The sequence below is a fragment of the Canis lupus genome, chromosome 8, assembly GCF_003254725.2.
Source record: "Canis lupus dingo isolate Sandy chromosome 8, ASM325472v2, whole genome shotgun sequence".
NCBI classification, from domain to species: Eukaryota; Metazoa; Chordata; class Mammalia; order Carnivora; family Canidae; genus Canis; species Canis lupus.
The window spans coordinates 62,776,403-62,802,742 of NC_064250.1; the positions used below are offsets into that span (position 1 = coordinate 62,776,403).

General features: G+C 36.4%; 1 protein-coding gene across 10 annotated transcripts in view; it reads left to right on the forward strand.

The window, feature by feature from the left end:
* The window catches only part of UNC79 (unc-79 homolog, NALCN channel complex subunit), a 239,274-nt gene that overhangs the window by 38,709 nt on the left and 174,225 nt on the right, over nt 1–26,340 (forward strand). For 9 of the 10 annotated variants that reach the window (XM_025442760.3, XM_025442754.3, XM_035720124.2 and 6 more), the window contains exons 3-7: nt 6,050–6,354; nt 9,518–9,688; nt 17,758–17,850; nt 24,799–24,854; nt 25,530–25,659. In XM_025442760.3, coding sequence (XP_025298545.1) covers nt 6,108–6,354; nt 9,518–9,688; nt 17,758–17,850; nt 24,799–24,854; nt 25,530–25,659 — 697 coding nt within the window. In that variant the 5' untranslated portion in view covers nt 6,050–6,107. The remainder of the gene's footprint in view (nt 1–6,049; nt 6,355–9,517; nt 9,689–17,757; nt 17,851–24,798; nt 24,855–25,529; nt 25,660–26,340) is intronic. The other variant, XM_035720127.2, reaches the window with a different exon arrangement.

Consider the following 26,340-nt stretch of genomic DNA (forward strand, 5'->3'; position numbering starts at 1 on the left):
CCCCATCCCTGTTCTCTTTTAAAGGGCTTCTGTTTATCATAGATTTCATACTTGCTCAGCAAGTTGAGAACCTTGTTAGGGGCAATTTCTCTTCTATTCAAATTGCAGGGGAAGCATTTGTTCAATTTTTATAGTGATAATCAGTTTAAGTTTATATAACAAGCATCTGATTTGTTTTTTTGAATTCTCCTTTTGTCTTTGAGGTCAGGGTTCTCAAAGGCAAGCACTTTCCTTGATTACAAATTCTTGGGGTTCTCAAAATGAGAACCGTTTTTCAGTAGGAAGTAAATTTTGCATTCACTTTGTGAAGAAACTGACATTCTCATTGGCACTTTGAAGCCTACTGCTAAGTCTTCGTCATTGTGTCAGAAAGTTTGGAAATTTGGGATACTGAAGTCATGTTTGTAAGACATGTTTCCATTTTCTTGTGCAATGGATCATTAAAATATGATCATGGGTGATAACATTTTAATGGTAAAACTGCTGTTAAGATAGTTTGTTCAAGTAGCTGTTGGAGAAGATTCTGTGCAATTGAGCTGAGTCCATTTTCAAAGGAGACCACATCAGCAACTACTCCTAATGGTAATATTAACAAAATAGCTGCCATTATCATAGCAATATTATATGGTAATATCAGTAACTATAGGTGTCAAGCACTATTCTAAGAACTTTACATATTATCTTATTTAATCCCTTATAATAATTCTATGAGATGAGTGTAGTCTTATACTCATTTTACAAATAGTGAAACTAAAGCATAGAGTCATTTGACGAAGTGCTCAAAGTTGTTTTTCTAGTATGTGTTGGACCCTGGTGGTCCTAATCTACAGCACACACTCTCAATAATTACGGTACATTGCTTTTCCCTAGTATATTATCATGGTACAGAGACACTTCTTCTTCAGGTTTGGCCTTTGGGAATACCAGCATCCATTTTGAGTTTATAGCCTAGTTTAGGCTGTCCTTGAGACTAAGGGAGGAAAGGAAGTGCTTTTGTGCAAAGATTTGCCAACTTTTTGGGAGTTAAATTGAGCTGTACTTGAGGTGATGTGGATAGCATTTCAATTTCCAGGTGTTTTATCTTTCTCTCACTTAGCAATTTGTTGTGGATAGTAACAGGTCAGAGAAGAGTTGATAGCCTATAGGACACACTCACATGTAGTGGAAGAGGGAAAACATTAAGCAGCATAACATGTCATAAGTTGGATTTTAGTACTTACAGGTTCAACTCCTGGGCTGATTTAAATATGGCCCCAATGCAGTTTGTTTGTTTGTTTCTTTTTTTTTTTTTTCAATTTTTTTGAGAGGGAGCAAGAGCCAGAGAGATCATAGAGACAGGAGAAGCCGACTTGCCACTGAACAGGGAGCCTGACATGGGGCTTGATCCCAGGACTCTGAGATCATGACCTGAGCCAAAGGCAATCATTTAACTGACTGAGCCACCCAGGCTCCCCTCAATGCAGTTTCTTTCTTCTTTTTGCCTATCTTAGCATTAAAAACAGAAGCAACTCAAAACTCTTTTCAATTTCTTTTTTTTTTTTTTTTTTAGATTTTATTTATTTATCCATGAGAGAGAGAGAGAGAGAGAGAGGGAGAGAGAGAGGCAGAGACACAGGCAGAGGGAGAAGCAGGCTCCATGCAGGGAGCCTGACATGGGACTCGATCCCAGGTCTCCAGGATTACGCTCTGGGCCGAAGGCAGCGCTAAACCGCTGAGCCACCTGGGCTGCCCCTCTTTTGTTTACTGGAAATATAGATCTTAAAACTATTGCCCATGTATTTGACCAAGTTATGACCACTTTAACTGTTAGTATATATAACAATCATATTTATATTTCTTCATTTTGTTTACACTATTAGAAAGTTCAAGACAAATGAGATGGTCTAGGTATTTGGTGTTCAAGATTTTTGAAGTAAAATTTTCTACTTACTAACAAGATGGTTCCTTTTGCATTTTAGATGATTTTTACATTCAGAAACCTCTCACTTTCAGAATTCAGATTCTTGGAAAGAAACAAGAAGAAAGAATTGGAGATGAATTCTCACAGAGCAACCCTTTTTCTATTTGGATAGTCTCAAGGAAGTCAGAATTATTATTTTTATTAAAATCTGCAACCTCAAGTACTGGCAGCTTCATTTGAGTCAGGATTGCAATTTTTAGAGTAGTAGTCCTGTTTTTTTTATGCATGGCATGTAACTCTTACTGATTTCAGTAGAGTTTTGTACCTATTCCCAAAGGCAGAGATTAGCCTAGATGTTTAACTTCAATCAATTTAATCCATAGGAAAGGAGAAATTAAGTTACCATAATTGACTGTATCAGCATTGAATAGTCCACATATGTCCATTTAGCTCTTAATTAGACTCACATTAAAAAGTTCACGGGGAAAAGAAAAGTTCATGGGGGCCTCCTAAACTTTAGGTTAATAGAAGGCGAATCCTGTGCATTATTCATCTTACTAGCCCTTGAGCCTAGAGTGGAATTTGGTCCTTAGAAAGGATCAACTAATGTTTGTTGAACTGAGTTGTCTTTGGTGCAGATTTCGTCCATTGCAGCCATCCTTCTAGAGCATTTACTTCATCTAGCAGTGACCTGGGGTACCAGGTAACATTTTATCTGAGTGCTGGGCTGTACTTATTTTCATTTAGCAGGAGCCTAAATATGGGAACAGACATACACTTTACAAACAACTTCAGAGTTTAGGTGTTTTTTTTTTTTCATTCAAAGTTTAGTTTTTAGTTTGCTTTAGTATTTAGAAGGACCTATGAAGATCATCTGCTTTAATTCTTTATTACTACAGAGGAGTCTGCCTATTTTACATTGGAAATATTCTGGGGCCATATTTTAAATCTAAGGTCTTCTTTAAGGATCTTGCATATTACCTGGCCCAACATTTAAAGGTTTCCAGTCTTCCTATGTATACAGTCTTTTAGAATTCCTTCCCCTAAATCTCTCTACTGGTGCCATTCAAGCTGCTAGCACATAAGATCTTTTTAAAAATCATTAAGTTTGGGGAAAGCTACTTTCCCTTAACTCTTTAGGAAACAACACTTTTGATATATTTTGAAAAGGGATTCTAGTCTCAGTTCAATAATTTTCATTGAATTATAATTTTTAATTGCTTAGGAAGAAAACCTAGACCGTATAATTATTGGTTTCAGGCCTACGGAGTCGCTTTAAAGCATAACATGGTCAAGTAAATTTTGTTTAGTGTAGAGATTCAACTCAAATGTAAAAATTCATAATCTTACAGAAAGTTTATTTGATGTATTAATTTTCTGTGCTATAAATGCCTCAGGGCAACTTCTCATCTTTCTTCGTACCCACAGGGGTCTTCTTCTCTTGGTTCCTCTTGATGTTGGAAGTAAATGTTTAATAAAGAGGATCTCAGGAGAGAGAAGGAAAGATGAAAAGTTGGTTGCTGGGTCAGACTCTTCTGAGCAGGGCATTCTGCATATTCTTTTTGGTTGGGTGTACAGACGTCTGGGGAAAAATTTTAGATGGGGTAGATGGTTTTATCATTCCCAAGTTAGACAGTTTGGTTGGGGAAATAAGGTTTTTTTTTTTTTCTGAATAAACTTCACAAAACATCATAAAATCACAATGCATTGTACATTGATTCATGAGCCCTTCTTTAGTTTTTCCACAAATGAAAACATTTCCTTACATTGAAACATGAATGGTAATATAAAACTGATTTCATGAATAACTCATCTTCAGCCATTTTTTTCTCAACTTCACTTATTAAATCTAGAGGCAGTGAGAGAGAAGTTTGACTGTTTCAATGCTGACATTCTCCCTCCCTGCATGTATAAACTTGTTGCTGCTATCATTTGGGAGCCCCACTTATAACAGGAAGGGAAAAATACCAAAACAGAGTCTCCAAAGTTGATTTGACTAGTGTCTGTTAAATTATGTCAAACTTTGGGACAATACTAAAGTATACTTGAAAAAAAAAATAATGTGCTGTATTTCCCCCACCAAGGAAAAGTCTGATGACAGAACTGTATTTAATTTAAAGGACAGCATTAATATATGATATGTAGCTGCTTTTATTCTCTAAGGCAAAATGTCGTTTTTCTATCACTTCTATAAGATCCACATCTTGTAACTTTGAAATGATGCTGGTAGTAGGCTAACTTAGGGCTGAAGTTTGGGAAATATTTCTGACTTATATCTGTTGTGATTCTAAAGGAATTTTCAGTGGGATAGAATCCTATAGGATTAAAACAGAGTTTTGGTGACTGGGCTTATCAAAAATATAACATTTAAAGGTGGTACTTTTAGGAATAATCAAGTTATATGAGGAAAGTATAAAGTCTGATGGAAAATCTGATGGTACTGGAATGTTGATATCCCATTGTGAAGTATAAACTTAAGTTAAATACATCACACACATACACAAAAGGTAAATCTAATCCCTTTAAAAGTAAAAAAAAAATTACATTAAATCTTAAGTTATTTCTTGCTAAGAAGTATTACATAAGTATTCTGAAATTATCTTTATTATTATTAATTGTTTTTCCCTGGACATTGGGTAACAGAAGACAAAGGAAATTGAGGTAAATTAGGCACATGGAAAATTAAAAGCATGTAGTCATTTTCCTTACATTGTAACATATTTTGCACTAAGAGTAAATAGAAATAAATGTAAATTTGAAATAGCAAGCATGCTTGACACTAACCGATTCTTCACACCACTGTAAAATGGTAAATGCAATATCATTAACTAAGAACTTAGTAATGTTTGATGCACATAGAGTTAAGTATAAAACAAGGTTATTTTTATGGAATGGAACATTTATAAATTGTTACCTATTTTGATTATCATATAAGTATACTATATAAAAACATTTTTTAAGTGTAGCAGATACTATCATTATAACGTATAGCTGTTGTCTTTAATGATAAATAATATAACCTAACTTAAAAAAACCTAAATATCTGGCCAAGCAGTCATTTCTTCTATTTTTAAATTAACTTTTCTACTTTATCGCTTTTTACTAAAAGGTTTTCATTTAAAAAGGAAGGCTAAAAGAAAGCCAGTTTATATCTGGAGTTTATTTTTATTCCCATTAAACTTTTTTTTAACTTCCTAAATTATCTTTCCTGAGTTTTGTTGAATAATAACGTAAGTAGCAGCAGTAATACGTGAAATCTTATTGTATGATGTGCAGCTATATGACAGATACTGCTTGCCTAGTCTTTAGAATTTTGAAGGTAATTATTTAATAAACCACTGTTTATATTCAGAGAATAAAATGTTTCCTCCCCAACATGCAAAATTAAATAAAAACCCACACATAAATAACCATTATCATTAGTTCACAAACATATGCTATGGACCATCTACTATATATTATTTTATAGCTTTTCCAATGTAGTTTAGCTAACATTTTAGAAATATGTATTATTTCTAAATTCATATGCCTGTTTAAACTTCATTATCTCAAATGATACTGACAGAATGTCATGAAACAGTATCATAATATACATATAGACATTATTTTGATGCAATAAACATGTGATTTTTAAGACTTTCTTAATAAACACACATGTTTATTCTTTGCTAAAACATGTTTCTGCAAGTGCCATACCTATATTTTGCAGGTTTTTACTTACCTGATTAAGATAGTCTTGCTGAAAACTTCCTTTGCTTTGAAAGCTCGTTTTAATTAGTAATAAAAGCCCTAACTCATTAGACAAAGCCATTGGTTTTCCTTTGAGGAAACCTCTCCTTCACCAGATTTTAATAAGCTGTAAAACATGGGTTTGGCACTGAAACATGCATTTTTATATTTTTGCTCCTTACTAACCAGATAACACATGAGATGCAATGCAACTTCCACAAAAGAAACCTCGCGTTATTGGTATCTGTGAGCACGAAGCTACGTGACCCATACTCGATTTGTAGACACTGCTGGTGTAGCAATTGCATCTTATGTGGGATGTATCTGGAGTTTTATTATTTGTTTTAGAGTGTCATTTCAATGTAATGTGCTGTTCTTTGTGTCTTTGTTGTCTCTTTTTTTTCCTTGTCCCCCCAACAGCATTTTGTCCCGCACAGGGAAGAAGGAAAACCAAGATGCCTCCAATTTGACAGTGCCCATGACCATGTGTCTTTTTCCTGTGCCATTCCCACTCACCCCATCTCTAAGACCGCAGGTCAGCTCCATCAACCCTACTGTTACTCGCTCCCTCCTTTACAGCGTCCTGCGAGATGCTCCCTCTGAACGCGGCCTGCAAAGTCGTGATGCTCACTTGTCAGACTACCCTTCTCTGGACTATCAAGGCCTCTACGTGACTTTGGTGACTCTCCTGGATCTAGTTCCTTTACTACAGCATGGCCAACATGGTGAGCACTTGATCATAAACCTTTGAGAACGTACATATATGTTTGTAGATGCTGGAGACTTGTTATTGTAATAAATTGCTTAAGAGGTCTTTGTGTGGCTAAAGCCTTGCTTACATGGAAATTTATTATGGCATTTCCCATCCTGTCATTTTTTTTTTTTTCCCCTCTTTTATGGCTAGAGGGATGTTATCCAGGTGGGCCTCCATTTGAGGGGAATGGGTTGGCGAGAGGAGTTAGGCTCTAATGTAAATTTACCGCTTTTCTCCTCATCTGCTTATCATGGAGATTCATGTTGAAATTATGACTTGAGAGCTAAGATTTAGAAACTTGCCCCTCATCCCCACTCCACGCCCACCATAAAATATAAGAAGTGGAGCCTGAAGAGCAGGTCAGATCCACAGACTAATTCTGTGATTTTTCGGAGCAAATCACAGAATCTCCCTGGGACTTACTTTTCTTGTCTTTTAAACCCAGGAGGTTCAGTAAGGAGAAATCTCTAAGAACTCTCCCAAATTTAACTAGCCACCGATAGTTATTACAGAATGTTGTTACAGAATTGGTACAGTGTATAGTGGTGCTATAAGCTGAATATGGTATCTGTTGTACAGTATTAGTGGTGCTTCATGACAAAAGCCTGAAAGCATGTTTCTTTTCTTAATGCTTTCCCTTTCTACAGTACATTTTAGTCAATGTAATTATCTTGCTTGCTTACCAGAATGGTTTATGGTTATAAACCCATAAAAAGGAGTACAATAATATCTCTTGCTTAATTATCTGGTATTATATGAGAATCAAATGGAAAACCATGCATTAAGAGAAGGCATTTTTGCAGAGGATGAATGTTTAAAACATCAGTTGTTTTAACTTTAAAGCACTGACAACTTGGACTCTATATGATACCAAAAATTCACTGTACAGAAAAATTGGGCATTTGGGAAGTGAGTGGGTTGTGGGGGTTCTTTTACTTTGTAGTTATGGCTTACTCTCTTAAGACAATGCCTAATGGTTTGTTTAGAAAAGTGTGTACCTCGTGAAAAAAATTTTTTAAAATCTACTTTCATAAAAATGATGAGATAATGATTATTGAATTTGTTCTTATATTTGCAGTTCTGTATTGAATATTAAAAAATGTACAAATTTATAAATTTGCTGGTTGTATAATTTTGTAGTTGTTTAAGCCCTGGTTACTTTTATTGGGATCTCATCCCCCTCAGAACTTAAAGGAGACGACTCTTTGAACATAAGTGGCAGAGCTTACTGTGGCCATGGACTTGTTGGTATTTTTCCTTTGTGACAAATGGTCACTATAGACCTGCTTGGTCCTGGGTGTGTCACTGTGTGAAAGCCCCTTGATTAAGATAAAAGTATTTGGTTCAGTAACTCACAAGCCATTTAACTGTAATTAATATGTTAAATTATGACATTTTCGGGGGCGTGATTTATGTATTTACTTTTATAACAAAACTATTTTGCAACTTTACTCTTCACTGTTATCTGTACACCATGTTCTTGTTCTGCATGACAGAGCTTTGAAGAGGGGAAAAATTCACTAGACTATCCCTTAGAGGTTAAAAAGCTATGTGTCTTTCCAACATCAGAATCATTGAGGGGGCTTGAACACCGAATCCTGGGTCCTAAGCCAGAATTTAGGAATAAGAATCGTTGAGGGGTGTGTCCTGAGGATACAAATTTTTGATGAGTTCTCTGGGTGATTCTTTTCTATCTTGAATTTGAGAACCACTGTACTAGGGCTGGAGGCTGTGTCCTCACAGGGGGGCAGGGTAGTGGCGCTGGCCAAAGCTGCATTTGTGTCACAGTTAAGCTACAACTAGGCAATCCATTTTCTTCTCTGGGCCTTTGTTTCCTCATTTGAAAAATACGCCAGTTTGGCTCTCAGGCCCCTTTCAGCACTAATGTTCTATAGCAAGGCTATAATTCAGCTGGGGTGTCTTTTATGCATAGCCTCAGTTAATTCTCAGTAAAACACCTGTGGATTTTGTGTCTCAGCCACTTGAGCTCAAAGTTGACTGGCCCTTGCTTGCCAGGGTGCATTGTGGCCTCAATGCTCTCTTTGTCAGTTGATGTGCTTGTTGAGATGGCATGTTAATTCTAATGATAATCCAAAATCACATCAGGCATCAAAACTGCACTAAGAATGTAAATCTGATAAACAAAAAAATCTATTAATTCTCTTTCATAATGGGTAGGAAGATGATCAGTCTTCATTGTCCAGTCTTGACTGATAGCCCATATATTGGGAGGTCCAGAAATTTCAAAAGATATATTCAAGTATAATGGGATTTGGCATACATGCATTCTAAAGCTAAATAGTTATAGTTTTTTTAATGTCTTCTAATTTTACTCCTTATACAGGTAATAATAGTAACATTATTCATATTAATAATAATGGCTAATATTTGTGGAGCACACATGTGCTTTGTTAAGCACTCTATATTAATCTCATTTAAGCTTTCTAACAATCCATCTAGAAGTGAGGTAGGTACTGTTCCTATCCCCATTTAAAAATATTGGTGAAAAGATTATCATTAGGTGGCACATCCTTCCGTGAGAATTCATAACTAAATGCACAGGGTCATGTAGCATCAGTTTACAGCTTCTTTGCTTTGGTGTGTGTGGAATTGGCTGCTGTGCTGGAAGTCACACGTTACCTTGTTGCCCAAAACTCCAGATGTAGGAAGGTTGTGCTGTGGTAGATGGAGCAGAGATAGCCTGACTTCATATCCAGTCCTGCCCTTGACTTTTCTAAAACTTCCAGCGGGAAAATAATTTAATGGCTTTGTGCCACAGTTACCTTGTGTACAATGTAATGGAGTTAAGAATGTAGAGGATATTTCTGGATTCATGATCACATGGTAAGTGCTTTTAGTTTCTGAAACCCAGGAATGACATGAGTGCCAAGTATTATTGAAGATTGATAAAGGGTTGAGGAAAAGCTCATAAAATAGGTATTTATGTATTCACCAGCCATTTACTGAACAAACACTGTATATGCACTCTATTGAGTGTTATGTTTCAGAGCTCTAGTAGGAAGGGAGCAATAGTTGGTTATAATTTAAGCCAGTTCATAAGAACTTAAAATGTAGAATTAGCGTATTTTGTTAAATGGCAAAATATTCATTGATTACTTACTTTTGTTTTGTAGATCTTGGACAGTCGATATTTTATACAACTACATGTTTGCTACCCTTTCTCAATGATGATATTCTGAGTACTTTGCCCTACACGATGATATCAACATTAGCTACCTTTCCTCCATTTCTGCACAAGGATATTATTGAATATCTTAGCACATCTTTTCTACCAATGGCTATATGTAAGTTCAATCTTACCTAATACTGGATTATTTTAATGTATTGTATGAATGGAAATTGCTTTTGCTGTTTTAGGCTGTAGATTTTTAAGATTAAAATGGAATCACTTGCTGAATACAGGTGCTATGATTTAAATTGTCATTTCAGTATGATTATAATGGTGAGAATCAAAGAAATGAATGATGATTATACCTTGGAATTGTTTGATTGGAATAATTTGATCTTATAGAATAGGAAGAAAACATATGAAGGCACAGTCTATATTACCTACATAGAAATTATGGTATTTTTTGTCACTTAAGAAAAAAAGGTGGAGAGAGTGTTGACTCAGATACATAAATTGTTATCTTTTGCATCTCAAGGCAGAAGACTGTGTTGGGAAGAGGAGTGGACAAAGTTAGGATATACAAATCCTCATTTTAGCTCCATCTGTACATGTGCTTTGTGATGTTGGGCATCTCATATGGGTGACACCTCATATCCAGAATGGCGCTAGCAGTAGCTTCTTCTCCCAGGGATATTGCGATGATAAAAAGAGTCAAAATTTATGAACACACTTTGAAAAAAGCTAAAGCTTACAACCCTTGTGTAAGGTTCTGTTATAAATGTGGAGATAATTTGTATTCTATTTCACTTTTATTGACTTAATTCTGTAGGTTTTCTGGACATGAGCAAAGAGAAAAAACAGGTTGGGTTGTGGTTTTCATGATAAAAATCCTTCTGAAGTATTTTTTTTAAAGAAATGTATTATGGGGCAGCCCAGGTGGCTCAGCAGTTTAGCGTCGCCTTCAGCCCATGGTGTGATCCTGGGGTCCCGGGATCGAGTCCCATGTCAGGCTCCCCGCATGGAGCCTGCTTCTCCCTCTGCCTGTGTTTCTGCCTCTCTCTCTCTCTTTCTCTGTCTCTCATTAATAAATAAAAAAATAAAAAAAAGAAATGGATTATGAATTCATCCATGCTTCAGTGGATAACCTAAAAAGATTGTGGATTTAGGAGTCAAGCAGATCTAGATTCAGATCACAGCTCTGCTACCTAACTAGCTGTGTGGCCCTAGGCAAATTACTTAACCTTTCTTTTTCTTCCTTGTAAAAGGAGATTATTAATACTGGCTGCCTGGATTGTTGTGATACCTGAGATAATTTACCTGGAACATTGGTAAGGTGCTGGCTAGCACAGTGCCTGGTGTTCATTAAGTGTTAGTTTACTTTTCTCCTTCCCTTAACTCTTATTCCATTTAAATACTTTATTGGTCACATTCCATTCCTAGTGATCATTTTTCACCATTTTAATTTTATGTACTTCTGATCTTATTAAAGTCATTGCTATGAAATAGTAATTGGTAAACATATGTATCTTTAAGTTGCATTACTTATCTTACAGTTAAGCCAAATTTTAGCTCTGGAATTAAAATTTTCATGTCTTTTCAGCAAAGAGTCTGACTTGTGCCTAAATTATATAGTGATTCAAAAGAATTAGCAGACTGATTATATGGTTCAAGTAATAGAGTATTTGGATCATCTTTCTCTTTTTGTTCTTTGTAACCTGACAAGCACCTCGTTTATGAATACAATCTTAGGATTGTATAGTTGTGTTCATTGTTGAATTTAGGCATTGGAATTCTTGTTTTGTTTTTATTTATTTTTTTAAGAATTACAAGTGAGGTGCATCTTTGCTTTTTGGGTTTTTTTTTGAGGTGCATCTTTGTAATCATTAATCTAATTCATTGTACTCTCCTTCTTAGGAATAAGTTAATAATTAAGAGAGAGGTGTTGAATATATTAGGCCCCTGAAGTTAGGCTTCACACTGGTCCAGCATTGTGACAGCTAGCTATTTGTTCTTCATCCTTAATCTTCATTAATTTCTACTTAATTAGAAGCATAGACCTCAAAACATGCCTTATAGTCATATTAGAATCCTTATTTATTTAAATGTATGAGCCTTGGCCATAAGAGGAACAAAATAGTAAGTTGAGCTTACAAAATTAGTGTGAATTTTAATACTTATTAGTAGAGTGACTTGGTGCTCATTTAAATTATGAACAAGCTCTTTCTGTCTCTGGGATTTCATTGTTTTGCTGGCTGTAAAGGAGGGGTTTGGAAAACATGTTCCACCTCTAAAGTTATTTCTGGCTTACTAATTCTAGGTTAAATAACATCAATCTTATTTTATGTAAGAGGCACACATCTTCCTCTAACCCAGTTGTTGATCTAGTTCATTTATCTCGTCACTCTGGTTTTACTTTCTTGCTTCTGACTTCCACTTCTTGTCACTATTCCTGTGGGTTGACAAGTAGCCAATTTTTGTCACTTTTTTTTTTAAAGATTTTATTTATTTATTCATGAGTGACACACACAGAGAGAGAGGCAGAGATATAGGGAGAGTGAGAAGCAGGCTCCAGGAGGGAGCCTGATGTGGGATTCAATCCCAGGACTCCAGGATCACACCCTGAGCCGAAGGCAGACGCTTAATCTCTGAGACACCCAGGCATGCCTTTGTTACCTTTAAATCCTTGAAAGTATATGGTAGTAGTACCCTTTAAAGGCACATTCTATTAAATGATTCAGGTATTTCCTTTGTATTTGCTTTTTTATAAAGACACAGACCCAAAGAGAGAAGGGAGTGGGTTCACATAAAATTAATCACATAAAAATGAACTTACGTAAGAATATGTGTCTGTTGCCTGCATCTGTGTCGTTTCTGTCTTTGGAAGTTGTTTCAGTGTCTCGAAATTCTGACCAAACTGTGAGAGGAGCATTTCACTTCTTCCAGAATATTTTTTTTCAGGACTGAGATGTTAGGATGAAGGATGTTGTATTTTCTGAGTATTTGATAAAGTCTTCATGACAAGAAGGTTTTTTTCTCTTTGAGATGGTCTTCACAAGGTCAAATGTAAAATGTGGACAGTTTTTCAGGTGTTAAATGTTTGTATCATTAAGAACCTAGAATATGAAGCTCTGAGCTCTAAAGTGGATCTAATGAAGTATTATAGCTCTTTCACTGTGAGGGCCATGCTTGTTTATCAGTTATGCCCTTCTTATCATTTTTGTCAATAAACCAAGTACTGTGCTTTTATTTTAAATAACTCTTTTTGAGGTGCTGTAGAGAAAACTGCAGTTTATTATAAAAATATCCTTTGATATAACCTTTTTTAAATTTCTTCCATAAGTAAGATATACTTTTATTCCAAGTGTGTGTATAGGCTTTGTTTATTAATATGTATACCTGCACACACACATATGTATATTTATATATATATATAAATGAAAGGATTACTAAGAATTGAAAAAGTCATTAGCATTTCACCATGGAAACCTCTCTTTTTCCAATAAAGAATTTGTGATTTGTGGACTAAATTGAAATATGGATGTTGGGAAGATGATATAGATGTTGGCAGAGAAGAGAAAAGCTGATTCCAAATGAACATTAATTGATGTTGGCTATGTATTTCAAAGATGATAATAAGCCTGAGCAATGATACCTGTAATATCTTGGAAGCCAAGACTGGGCAGTCCCATCCAACTTAAATTTCCTCAAAAAGTCACTTGCCCTTATGAAAAATAAAGGCTCATTCAGATCTTTGTACTGACTTCAAAGCAATTGTGTGGTTTAATCGAATACCTGGTTTTAGACCATTGGCTCTGGATCATTTTTGTTCCATTGCTACTACAGAGGATGCATGTGATGTTTCTATGATCTTCCAAAAACTAATAAATATATAAGAGAAAAAGACAGAACTCAACACATTGGTGACATTTTAATAGTCTTATATATATAAAATGTTTTATTAGCTAATGATCATTTTTATAAAGTAGGTCTTTTATACTCTAAGAGCTTTATTGTTCAATCGGTGGAAATGTTTCAGAATAGAAATAGAAGAACTGAATTATTTAGTCCTTTGACTATTAGATCTCTTAACCTCATCAAACTTTAGTTTCCTTAGCTGTAGAATTGTGAATAATTTTGATCTCCTCTGCTTCTACTCCATGTTTGTTGTGAGTGATGATCATGAGATAACATACAGGAATGGCCTTTGAGTATTTTATCATGTTAGACAAATGTGTAACAGACCAAACCCATATACCTATGACAGACATGTCAAATCTCATTACAATTAATTCCAATATTCTGCTCAAATTTACATATTGCCCTGAAGTTTTATTATCTTAAATATTGCTTGAGAAAAGGGCCCAGCCTCTGGGGCTTGGGATTTAACACCCCTAGACTTTGTTGTGTAATAAACAATAATGGCTATAATAGGCTTTGATCTCATAGAATCTGACAAATTCTGTGATTCTGGACTCAGACTTATAACCCTGAGATCAAGAGTTGCATGCTCTACTGGCTTTCCTCTCTTACTGTACTCCTTCTTCCAAGTGGTTATATGATTCTTCCTCACTCTCTTTAGATCTCAGCTCAAGTGTCTCATTTTTCAAGATGCCTTTCCTTACCCTCAAGGTAAAAGAGGACCTTCCATTACTCTGCCTATTCCCTTGCCCTGCTTTCTGTTTCTTCATGGGTATTTGTTTGCCTTTTCCGCTAGAACGACACTGTCTATAGAACTTTCCATAGTGATAGAAATGTCTTATAAAATTCCATGCTGTCTAATACACTAGCCACAAATGACAACTGAGCACTTAAAATGTATCTAATGAGACTGAAGAACTGACTTTTTAATTTAATTGAAGTTTAATTAATTTAAGTTTAAATAGCCACAAGGCTGCCATATTAGATGGCACAGCTTGAACATTTAAGCTCCATAAAGACAAAGGCTTGCCTGGCTTATTTACGGCTGTGTCTCAAGGGGTAGAGAAATACCTAGTACATAGAAGGTATGGAAAAAATACTCTGAATTTTTAAATGAATTTTGAATGAATAGCCACTAGAGCATTGGCTATAAAATCAAGTGACTTGGGCTAAAGTCCTAATAGTTAAGTTGGTGCTCTTAATACAAATAGTCTGGTTTCTCTTTATATAGTGGATTTCCCCATTATTTATTTATTTAAGTTTTATTTATTTGTTTGAGAGAGAAGTGTGTGAGCAGTGGGAGCAGGTGGAAGGGAGAGGGAGAGAGAGAGAATCTTAAGCAGGTCCATCCCAAGCTCTATCCTCGACACGGCTGGATCTCACAACCCTGAGGTCATGATCTGAGTCAAATCAAGAGTCAGGCACATAACCTACTGAGCTACAACCCAGGCACCCCTACTTATTTATTTATTTATTTATTTATTTATTTATTTATTTATTTATTTATTTTGGTGAGAATCCTATAAGAGATGCATAGGCATGATAGTACACTTGGAATGATAAAAATGCAGGAACAGATTAAGGAATTGTTATTGCTCATAGAGGAAAGGGATGCTGATATGGTGATTATGGTGGTGCTAGGAGGATCAGGAAATAGGTCTTCAGACTTGTAATTGTATTCCCCGAGCACAATATTAAATGTAAAATTTTCTCATTTTGATTAATTCTCTTCTTCCTTTCTTTGTATGTAGCTTTGGCTTTATATACCCTCATGGGGACGAACTGCACATCTGTTTACATCATGCCTTTTTATGAAGATTTAATAAATGATGTGTGCCTGTGCACGTTTATTAATTAGAATTGCGTGATTTTACTCAGTCTGTTAGAAGGCTAAGCAACTGCAAGACACTGTCTGTTTATAGAGGTACTGGAGCCAGTTTCCTGGGGCTTGAGCCAGGGGAATGCTTTTGGCTTTGTGGTTGACCACACTTGAGGGAGAGCATGGATTTGTAGGGGTAAAAGGGACAGCCAAAGGTCAGTGAGCCATTTGGGCTATTCTCCAAATAGACTTCACCTAAATCATCAAGACATTTTGGGCATCTCTCCCATTTTTAAAAGCCTCCAGGCACAGGGATTCTCAGTCTCCCTTTATAGTAGTTTTTATTTTTTTAAGAAACATTATTATTAAAAAGTTTCAGTGAATTTCAACAAAGGTTACAAACACTTGTCCCAAGAGGAATATATATATATATATATATATATATATATATATATATATACACACACACACACTTAAATTAAGTGTGTATTAAATTAAATTAAAATTACTTAAATTCATGTAATTATTTTTCCTTGAGTATGTCAGAGATAAGACTTTCCTCCTCCTTAAACAAAGGGCACAGGGAGGGGCACACAGTTCTTCCATACCCGGACACCTTGTTGAATTTTTTTTTTCTTATTTCCTGTCCCTCTCGTAATGCTCCTCCCACGAGGCTCAGGGCCCACCTGCATCAGAACCACTTGATATGCTTATCAAACATCTACCTTTTCTGCTTCCAAACTGATGGAGTTAGACTCTAGATATGGGCCCCAGAGCTCCTGGCTAAAGTCTGAGAGCAACCGCATCTTGTTCTTTAGAATTCGACTCAGAGTTCTCTTTCCTTGATTAATCACACTTGATCAACTTTACCATCTAAGAGCATTGACATGATCTGCACATCTTTGTATAATTATCAATACTCATTTATATTGCACAGCCAAACTAGCCCAGCTGCAAGTGATTAATAAAAGCAGATTCAGGTAAATGGAACCTAATGATCTGTTTTATTTGCTTGCCTATTTCTGTAAAGCTGTTGTAAAGGTCACCATCCATTGTGGTGCTCAAAGTCTTTTATGTAAAGAAAAGAATAGAATCACGTTAAATTTTCTTTGTTTTCTCTATTATATGACAAATCTCATATTAGTGTTTTAATGGTTCTCTCATACATGTGTTTTATTACAAGTTGCCTTATTCTTTATGGATGGAGGTGAGATTATTTCCATATATTGTACTTTAATGTAAAATAAAATAAGGCAGATTTGTGGGTCATCTGCTTTTTTTGCTGTTGCCCACATTAGTGGTTTTCTCCAGTGCGTGTAGGAAATTGAGAGTTGGCTGATTGAGGGTGTCCTGCTCACTCTACATCATTCTATTCATGCTTTCTTGACAATTTGCCACGTAAGCCTAACCATAAGGAGAGGTTTATCCTACTTCTGCAATTATCCCTGAGAAAAGGAATTCATTTTATATCTGAGTCCTTTGAAAGTTTCTCCTGTATGAGCCCTCTCTCAATTACTGGTTAGAATAATAAAGTACTCTTTGGAGACAGCAACTCTCTGGAGTATTATCTTGAATGACCTCCATCGGTGCTAGTTTTGAATGCTTATTAGAGTTACCTGATATGCCACTGAAAATGAGAGAAAAAGAAATGTAATGAAGTGTTGGATGTCATCGTAAACAAGCCACTTAAAGATGTCTTAAAAGCAGGATATAAGTGGTTGTCATGTGGAGACCATGGATACATGATTTTTGAAGAAACCAGCTTGCTTTGTGACTGAATACTTGTGCCACGGGATAAAATGTTCAGTGACAGTGTTATTCACAGATTCAAAAAGTGCTTTCTTTCAAACAACTTGGTTGGATGTGAAGATGGTAAGCTCTCAAAAGCTAAGAAAATTATTCTTACGGTAATGGAGATGCTGCTGATGAGTTACATGTGAAGGTTTGAATAAAATTGTTTCATGATATGTGGGAGTTGAAAATAATTTTTAAATTAATATATAATTTTTTATAATATGCAATTTGGAATTAGTGTGTGTGACTGAATTCATAAGGTCCCCACATTGTTTCATCTGCATCTCTGAAAGTTAGCATATTCAAGTTGGGTTCAAAATAAATAAACCTTTTATTTTTTTTCTTTTATTGGGATAACCTTCAACATGCCTTTATACTTGGGTTTGTGGAAAATTTTGTTTTCTTAAATTTCTTTTCCACTTAGATATAAACATCCTGGGAGCAGAAATCACATCTAAGTGCCTCTCTGATAAAGCCATTACATCATGCTCTGGCACTATTTCTGCTCCTTGTAGATTCTTACAAAATGTTTGCTGTTGATAACAGTCATGGCATTTGAATGCTAGGACATATTTTGTGGTTTTATTTGTGCAAAACATCCTTTGAATTGCTCGAGGCTTTTTTTTTAAGTGCTTTCTTTGCTCTCCTGCTGTATGCAAAATAAGAATTATATATAGATAAATTGAATCTAATGAAATAATGTTTTGTTTCAGTGGGATCCTCAAGGAGAGAAGGTGTTCCTGCTCATGTTAATCTGTCTGCATCATCTATGTTAATGATTGCAATGCAATACACATCCAACCCAGGTCAGTGGAAATTTGATTGGCTTGGTAATTTAAAAAACAATTTTTAAAAAAGATTTTATTTATTTATTCATGAGAGACACAGAGAGAGAGAGGGGCAGAGACACAGGCAGAGGGGGACACAGGCTCCATGCAGCGAGCCTGATGTGGGATTCAATCCCAATCCCGGGACTCCAGGATCTCACCCTGGGCCGAAGGCAGGCGCTAAACCGCTGAGCCACCCAGGGATCCCTAAAAAACAATTGTTAAACAAGATAGGAAATAAGTAGAAATTCTCATGTAAGAAGAGCTCTTCTTGGTAGATAGATAACTTGAGATGTGTCCTAAGACAGACGTTTGAGTTAAAATAACTTTCTCTGACCTGTTGCTATTAGCAGTAATCTTGTTGACTAGTATTTTTAGTATATTTGGGGACACAATTTTAGGACATTGACTAGAAATTGAATACAAGTATATAGGAGTAAGTTAAATTAGGAATATAAAAAAAATCACTGGGATTGTAATGACTATTAATATTTTGTGAATATGCTGTTCTAATGCCACACAAGTATCCTTGAGCATAAATCTTTTCCTATGTTTCTGATTATTTCCTTAGAATAAATTCATAAAAGAGGGATTAATGAATTAAGGGACTTGAAAAAATTTTAGTAGTCTCACTAATTATATGTGAGAGTCCATTGTAACCTGTCATTGAGTATTGTAAAATTTGTATTCTGGTAGACTGTTGAAGAATAATATCTTGTTTTGACTTGTATTTCTTTGATGAGTAGTGATGTTGGACAGGTTTCGCTTCCTTTCATCATATAACTATAGATGAACTTTGGGAAACTGACCTAAAAAGGCCTACTGTTGGCATCACATGCTAGTATGTGAACTCAGTTTTAATTTTCATTTATTGTTTATTTGAAAAGTGAACAAATTTGGTGGCACTGTTTTCAACCTTCAACATAATTGCATAATAAATAATAATTAAGTTTTTGATGTAAGATAAGGAAAAAATGTATCATTAAAAGAATTGTTTATATATTTGAGAGAGAGAAAGGGGGGAGGGGCAGAGGGAGAGAGAATCTCAAGCACGCTCCATGGAGCCTGATGCAGAGCTCGATCCCACAACCCTGAGACTGTGACCTGAGCTGAAACCAAGAGTCTGATACTTAACCAACAGACCCACACAGGCACCCCAGAAAAAAATATTTCATTTTTAAATCTTAATGCTTCTTTGTTTGGAGTGTTACCCTTTAAATATGAGTGCCTTAAAAAAATAAATATGAGATGTCATGAGTAATTGAATCATTATATGAGTAATTAAAATGTATAATTTTTTGGAAGTTTTATCTCATATGTCACTCTGGCTAGAGAGCCCTCAAAATGTCATTTATATTTATTATACATTATATTTCAAAAACATACTTTATTTGGAGTCTAGTAAGTTGAAGTCTCCTCCTGAGGCTTGGTCCTGATAAGTTGGGAGGCAGTAAAGAGGGGGCCTAAAATCCTGTGCTTTGAGGTTAAAGGTCTGTGGGCTCATATCTGAGCTCACCAGTAAATTGCCAGTTAGTGTTAACCTTGCACAAGTTGTTGAACTTCCCTAAGATCAAGTTTCCTCATTTCTAAAATGGTGCCTTAAAATGTGGTAAGCATTTGATGAGTTTAGTGTATGTGAAGTGCTTACCTCGCACAGTGACAGGTGCATTGTAAATGCTCAATGAAGAGCCACGCACATTGCTACAATCTACCCTTTTCTTTCTGGAGTTGAATGTTTTGCTGGGAAGCCACTATGATCAGATTGTATTACTTCTGTTATTTCCAAATCTGTATCTTCATCTGTTCATGGGGAATGTGTGTGGCCAACTATTCCATTCTAAAAATTATACTTGGGACCCAAAACTAGTCTTGTGTTGGAGAAACTGCTAAAAGTGAAGCTATATCCACCAGGGGACCCTCAGGGACCTAGTGATAGGGCGGCATCATTTTGTTGTTGGAATTTTTATTGGGGGAGACAGCAGATGGCAGTTTGGTTCTTGTATATAGTCCATGGTGTATCGAGGACAGAGCATAGACCTCATTCAACTGAGTAAGTCCTTTGTTCATGCTCTGAACTAGACATTGTGAAAACCATCGAGAGATATAAGATATGGTGCTTGCTGTGGAGCTTATGTCTAATTGGAAATATTAGGCATATTCACATAAATCATTTATTTATAATGTAAGGTAGTATGTGAAAAGTATAAAATAAATATTATAGATAGTATTAATTCATCAGAGGGAGAGAACTCTGTGGATTGAAATGACCAGGAAAGGCTTCATGCCACTTGAGCCAAGTATGAGTCTTAAAATATGGATACAGTTTTGATTAATAGAGTAAGTGGGGCAATCTGGGAGGGCAAGCAGTTTAAACAAAGGGATTCTCCAGGTCCGTTCATGGGGTAGTCAGGGGACTACTGTGCACTGGATTCATGTGACATACGTATGGAGAAAGAGTGGTCTGGAACATCTGTACTTGAGAACTCACTGATGACTTAAGAACAAAATTCCAGTTCTAGATGGCTATTTATATATTCAGTAAATATCACTGAATATCTCGTCTATGCCAGACACCAGAAACATCATGGTTAGCAAAACAGAACTGACCTCTGCCCCTGCCTTCTGAAGCTTATATGGTAGTGATGGGAAAAGGCATTAGTTAAATAATTATAAAAGTAAATGTAAAGGAACACTGGGGGTGCTCAGTCAGTTAAGTGTCCGACTCTTGATTTCAGCTCAGATCATGATCTCAGGGTTATGAGATTGAACCTGGTGTTAGGCTCTGAATTGGGAGTGGAGTCTGTTTCAGATTCTTTCTCTCCTCTGCCTCTCTCTCCCCCTCTCTCTCTCTAAAAAAAAAAAAAAAAAAAAAAAGCAAATGTAAAGTTTCAGCTGTGACAAGCACTTGGAAAGATGTATTTTGCGCAAAAAGACCCTATAAAAGGGGATTTTTCTTTTACTGAAGAGGTCAGAGAGGGCTTCTCTGGGCAAGTAACCTTTTGTTTGAGGACTGAAGGCTGATGAGCATTAACAAGGCCTACAAAGGGCAGGGGACTCAGATGGAAGATTTTTCTGTGTCAGGAGGGAGCTGTCAAGCTGAGAGATTGGTTGAGCTGGAGCGTAGAGTGAGGGCTGCCTCAAGAGAAGTGAGACTGGGAAAGTCTGTGGGCCAGAACCTGCAGGATGTGTGGACTCTGTTTGGGAGCTTGTGTTTGTTTATCCGAGTCTAATGGGAAGGCACTGGAGAACTTAGGGGTGGTTGTGCGGATGTCACTTTGACTGTAGTTGAGAGTGGATTAAAAATGAACCCAAGTGGATGTAGATCTATGAGGAGCCATTGCATTTGTCTTGGCATGTCAAAAAGGTAGAGGCAATTGAGCCTAAGAAAAGTATTTAGAAAGTAAAATTGATGGGATTTGGTGAAATATCAGGTAGGGTGCCTTTATGGCTTGCAAAACTGAATGAATTGGTGCTTCTAGGAATTGAGAAAGGAGACGCTGGAAGAATACCAGGTTTCTGAGGGAAGGTTACATGACTTTGGACATCACGTTTGACATATTTCTGAGGCACTTAAGAGGAGATGGTATTCCTTGGTCTAATACAATGTTACATGTCAATTTTATCTCAGTGAAAGGGGAAAAAAACCCTCACGTAATCTCAGTAATAATTCTGTGTGTCCAAAACACAAAAATGCAAATAAATTGGCTTCCTTAAAAAAAAAAAAAAGGCAATGGTAATTAGGAAGTTGTATTGTGAGCCTGGAACTCAGTATAGAGCTCTGGACTAGAGGTAGTGAAATAGAACCTACATGTAAGTGTCCAGTGGCCTTTATGAAAGTGCATATAGATGGTAACTAAAGTTGTGTATGAGTGTGAGATTGCGTAGGAGAGAGCATAGAATGAAAAGTGGAGTGGGCTTATGATCAGGCTTTCAAGAATTCCACTCCAGTGAAAGAGGATGAGCTTGCCAAAAAGGTGGAGAGGTTATAAAACTGTTAGATGAGTTTGGGTGACTAGCACAAGTTTTCAACTACAAGAACATTCGTTGTTTACTTTGTTTACACAGTAGGAAGTCTTGCCGAGAGTGCCACAGTATTGGGGCCTGAGATGGTGCCTTTGTGTTTCTCCTGGACTTTCCCTCAGGTTTGCAAGGTGGCTGCCACAGTGGGGATCATTTTATTCTTACACAATCACATCTGCAAACAAGTAACAGGATCAATCAGGGTAATTAGAGAAAGGTCTCCTCTAGTGCCTCTTTTATCACAGAGAAAAAATATTTGAGAACGCCTTCCCTCCCCCCCCCCCCCCCCCCCCATGTCCCAGCAAATTCTCTCTTATGTCTTACTGGTCAGAACTGAGTCATGTGGCCATCTCTTGCTGCGAAGGACTTTGAGCAAGTATCTTGCTTTGTAGTCTGTGCATTGGGGGATGGATCAGGAAGAAAGGGTTATTGGTAGCAGCTGAGTAGCAACAGCATTGTCTGCCACGGTTATAGGAGAGGGTTAGTCATTCAGTCAAGGGAAGAGTGTTTTGGAAAGGAGACAGGTCAGCAGCACTGAATGCTGCTGAAGGTCAAGTAAGAAGTAGATTACAGTATGTCTGTTGAATTGAATGACACAGAGGTCATTGGTGACTATAGTGATACCTGCTTCAGGGCTATGACAGGGTTGGATGACAGATTCAGGAAGATATAAAACAGGTATCTAACTAGGTGGAGGTGTCCTTTTTTTCCCAAGCGTGGGCAAATTAATGAAGCTTACTGTTTCATAGCTTCTAAGAATTCCTCAACGAGACAGACTTGGTGCCTGAGTGATGAAATACAAGTTTATCCATCAGTCTGTCACTTGCCTGGGCAAGATAGGGAACTAAGCTAAATAAGTTTTCTCACTGCAACATGGCAGTTGTGAGATAATACGTTTAAGGTTCTTAGCACAATACCCGACACATAATGAACACTCAGTGAATGTGAGCTTTTATTATGATCCTATTGGACAATTTTTTTGTCCTATATAGTTCTTGATTACACTGATGTAAGTTTATGTTATATAATTATTATTACTAGGGACTGTCCCTAATAATTCTTTTGTTAACAAGATGAAGAATTGTCAATTCTGTACATTACTCAATGCTTGTGATAAGTGGGGTTACCACTGTCACCGTATGATATTATTACCATATTATTGACTGTATTCCCTATGCTTCACTTCTCACTTCCATGACTTATTTATTTTATAACTGGAAGTTTCTGCCTCTTAATCCACTTCACTTGCTTTGCTCATCCTTTACCCTCCTCCCCTCTGACATCCACCAGTTTGTTCTCTGTATTTATGAGTCTGTTTTTGTTTGTTTGTTTTGTTTTTAGATTCCACATGTAAGTGAAATCATATGGTATTTGTCTTTCCCTGTCTGACTTATTTCACTTGGTGTAATATCCTCTGGGTCCATCCATGTTGTCACAAAGATTGCATTCTTTTTTTTAAAGATTTATTTATTTATTATATTCATCAGAGAGAGAGAGAGAGAGAGAGAGAGAGAAAGAGAGGCAGAGACACAGGCAGAGGGAGAAGCAGGCTCCACGCAGGGAGCCTGACATGGGACTTGATCCCAGATCTCGATCCCAGGTCTCCAGGATCAAACCCTGGGCTGAAGGCGGCGCTAAACCACTGAGCCAGTCGGGCTGCCCAATTGCATTCTTTTTGATGGCTGAGTAATATTCCACTGTATATTGTATATATTCCACTGTATATATATTGTATACCACATTTTCTTTATCCATTCAGCTATTAATAGACTTAGCTTAGATTGCTTCCATACCTTGGCTATTGTAATAACTGTTGCAATAAACATAGGATTGCATATATCTTTTCAAATTAGTGCTTTTGTTTTCTTTGGGTAAATATCCACTAGTGGAGTTACTGGATCATAAGATATTTACTATTTTTAATTTTAATTTTAATTTAATTTTATTTTTTTTTAAATTTTATTTATTTATTTATTTATTTATTTATTTATGATAGTCACAGAGAGGGAGAGAGAGGCAGAGACACAGGCAGAGGGAGAAGCAGGCTCCATGCACCGGGAGCCCGATGTGGGATTCGATCCCGGGTCTCCAGGATCGCGCCCTGGGCCAAAGGCAGGCGCTAAACCGCTGCGCCACCCAGGGATCCCTATTTTTAATTTTTAAAGGAACTTCCATACTGTTTTTCACAGAAGGTGTACCAGTTTACATTCTCACCCACAGTATACAAGTGTTCCTTTTTTTTCTATGTTCTTAACAACACCTGTCATTTCCTATCTTTTTGACACTAGCCATTCTGACTGGTGTGAGGTCGTATCTCATTGTGATTTTGATTTGCATTTCCCTGATGATTAGTGATGTTGAGCATCTTTTCATGTGTCTGTTGGCCATCTGTATGTTTGTTCAAGTCCTCTGCCCATATTTAATCAGATTTTTTTTGTATTGGAGTGTGTAAATTCTTTATATGTTTCAGATATTAGCCTCTTATCAGATATATTACTTGCAAATATCTTCTTCCATTTGGTAGGTTGCCTTTTTATTTTGTTGATGGTTTCCTTTGCTGTGCAGAAGCTTTTTATTTTGGTGTGGTCCAATAATTTTTACTTTTGTTTTCCTCCTTTGAGGAGACATATCCATAAACACGTGGGTGAGACCCATGTCCAAGAGATTACTGCTTGTGTTTTTTTTAGAAGTTTTATGGTTTTAGATCTCACATGTAGGTCTTTAATCCATTTTGAGTTTATTCTTATGTATGGGTAAGATAATGGTCCAGTTTCATTCTTCTGGAAATAGGTAACTTCTAGTTTAATGATTAGATGAAAAGTCATACTAATATATTTTATTACGTCTCAAAGGATATTTTATCTGACATTTACAATTTGTGTTCAAATTCTATTTTCTTCCTTACAGTGTATCATTGTCAATTATTGGAATGCCTCATGAAATATAAGCAAGAAGTCTGGAAAGTAAGTTTTAGGCCAAATTTAACTCATAGCCACAAACTCAATTTATATAACAGAATAAGAATATTTGGCCTATTCAAACAGGCCAAATTTATTGATGTCTTATTATTTTAGTATGGCAGAACCTGAAATTCTTTCCTTCCTGGTTAACTTATTTAAAGCAGAAATGATACTTGAAGAATGCAGTGGCCTGACAGAAAAAAAATAATTGGATGGCTCTATTCTTAGAATTTAGCAAATACTATATTACATGGCAATTTTATTTCATTTGAAATGTTGCTCAAGAACCTGTCTTTTTTCAAATAGGAGATGTGAATTGTTAAGAAATGGGTTTTAGGAAAATATTTGAAAAATGCAGTGTTTGGCAAACTGATTCATTCTATTCTAAAATCTTCCTTTAACATTTCCCAAGTAGAGAAGAATTTGTTAAAAGACAATGTAATTTTGATCTTTACCTGGAAGGGAGGGGAGGTGCTTATTTATAGGACCCATAAGCAAATAAAAAAATAATGTTTTCATATGGTCTCATCTGAGAAGCATACCTGGATGATGAGATACCAGGGAAATGAACCACCCAGCCCTTCTGTTAGAATTTGCATTGCTTTGGTAATATTGAATGAGCTGTTCTCATCTTTATTTGATGATGCTAAATCAAAGTACACTTCCTGTTTCCTTTAGGATCTTTTGTATGTGATAGCCTATGGGCCTTCACAAGTGAAACCTCCAGCTGTGCAAATGCTGTTCCATTACTGGCCCAATTTAAAGCCTCCTGGGGCAATAAGTGAATACAGGGGCTTGCAGTACACAGGTAAGAAGGGAATAACCCTGTCATGCCCCATTTTATTTCTCTTATGCCACATTTACCTCACCTACTTATTTTTTAAAATCTTGCTGGATTATGTGCCTTTAGACATTGTCATAAACCCTTTCTGAAACTGGGTGGTATAAAATACATGAATGAAAATTGGTTTCAAAAGCCTCTATGACATCATAGCAAATTGCTCAAATCTCAGTGTCACTCATCTGGACTGGGGTCCTGACTGTGGCTAACCTTAATCAGAGGTGTGAGCTGTATATATGGTCTCATTTATTTGGGGAATATAAAAATTAGTGAAAGGGAATAAAGGGGAAAGGAGAGAAAATGAGTGAAAATATCAGTGAGGATGACAGAATATAAGAGACTCCTAACTCTGGGAAACGAACAAGGGGTAGGGGAAAGGGAGGTGGGTGGGGTGACTGGATGACAGGCACTGAGGGGGGCACTTGATGGGAAGAGCACTGGGTGATATGCTATATGTTGGCAAATTGAACTCCAATAAAAAAAATAAATAAAAAATAAAAGTATTAATCCAAAAAAAAAAAAAAAGAGGTGTGAACTGTGAGTGTTGTTGCAGATTTGCCCACCATTTGGTAAAATCCCAACTGGCTAATTCTGCTCGAATAAGACTTGCATATTCCACATTTCCAGTTCATAAGCTAAATAAAAATT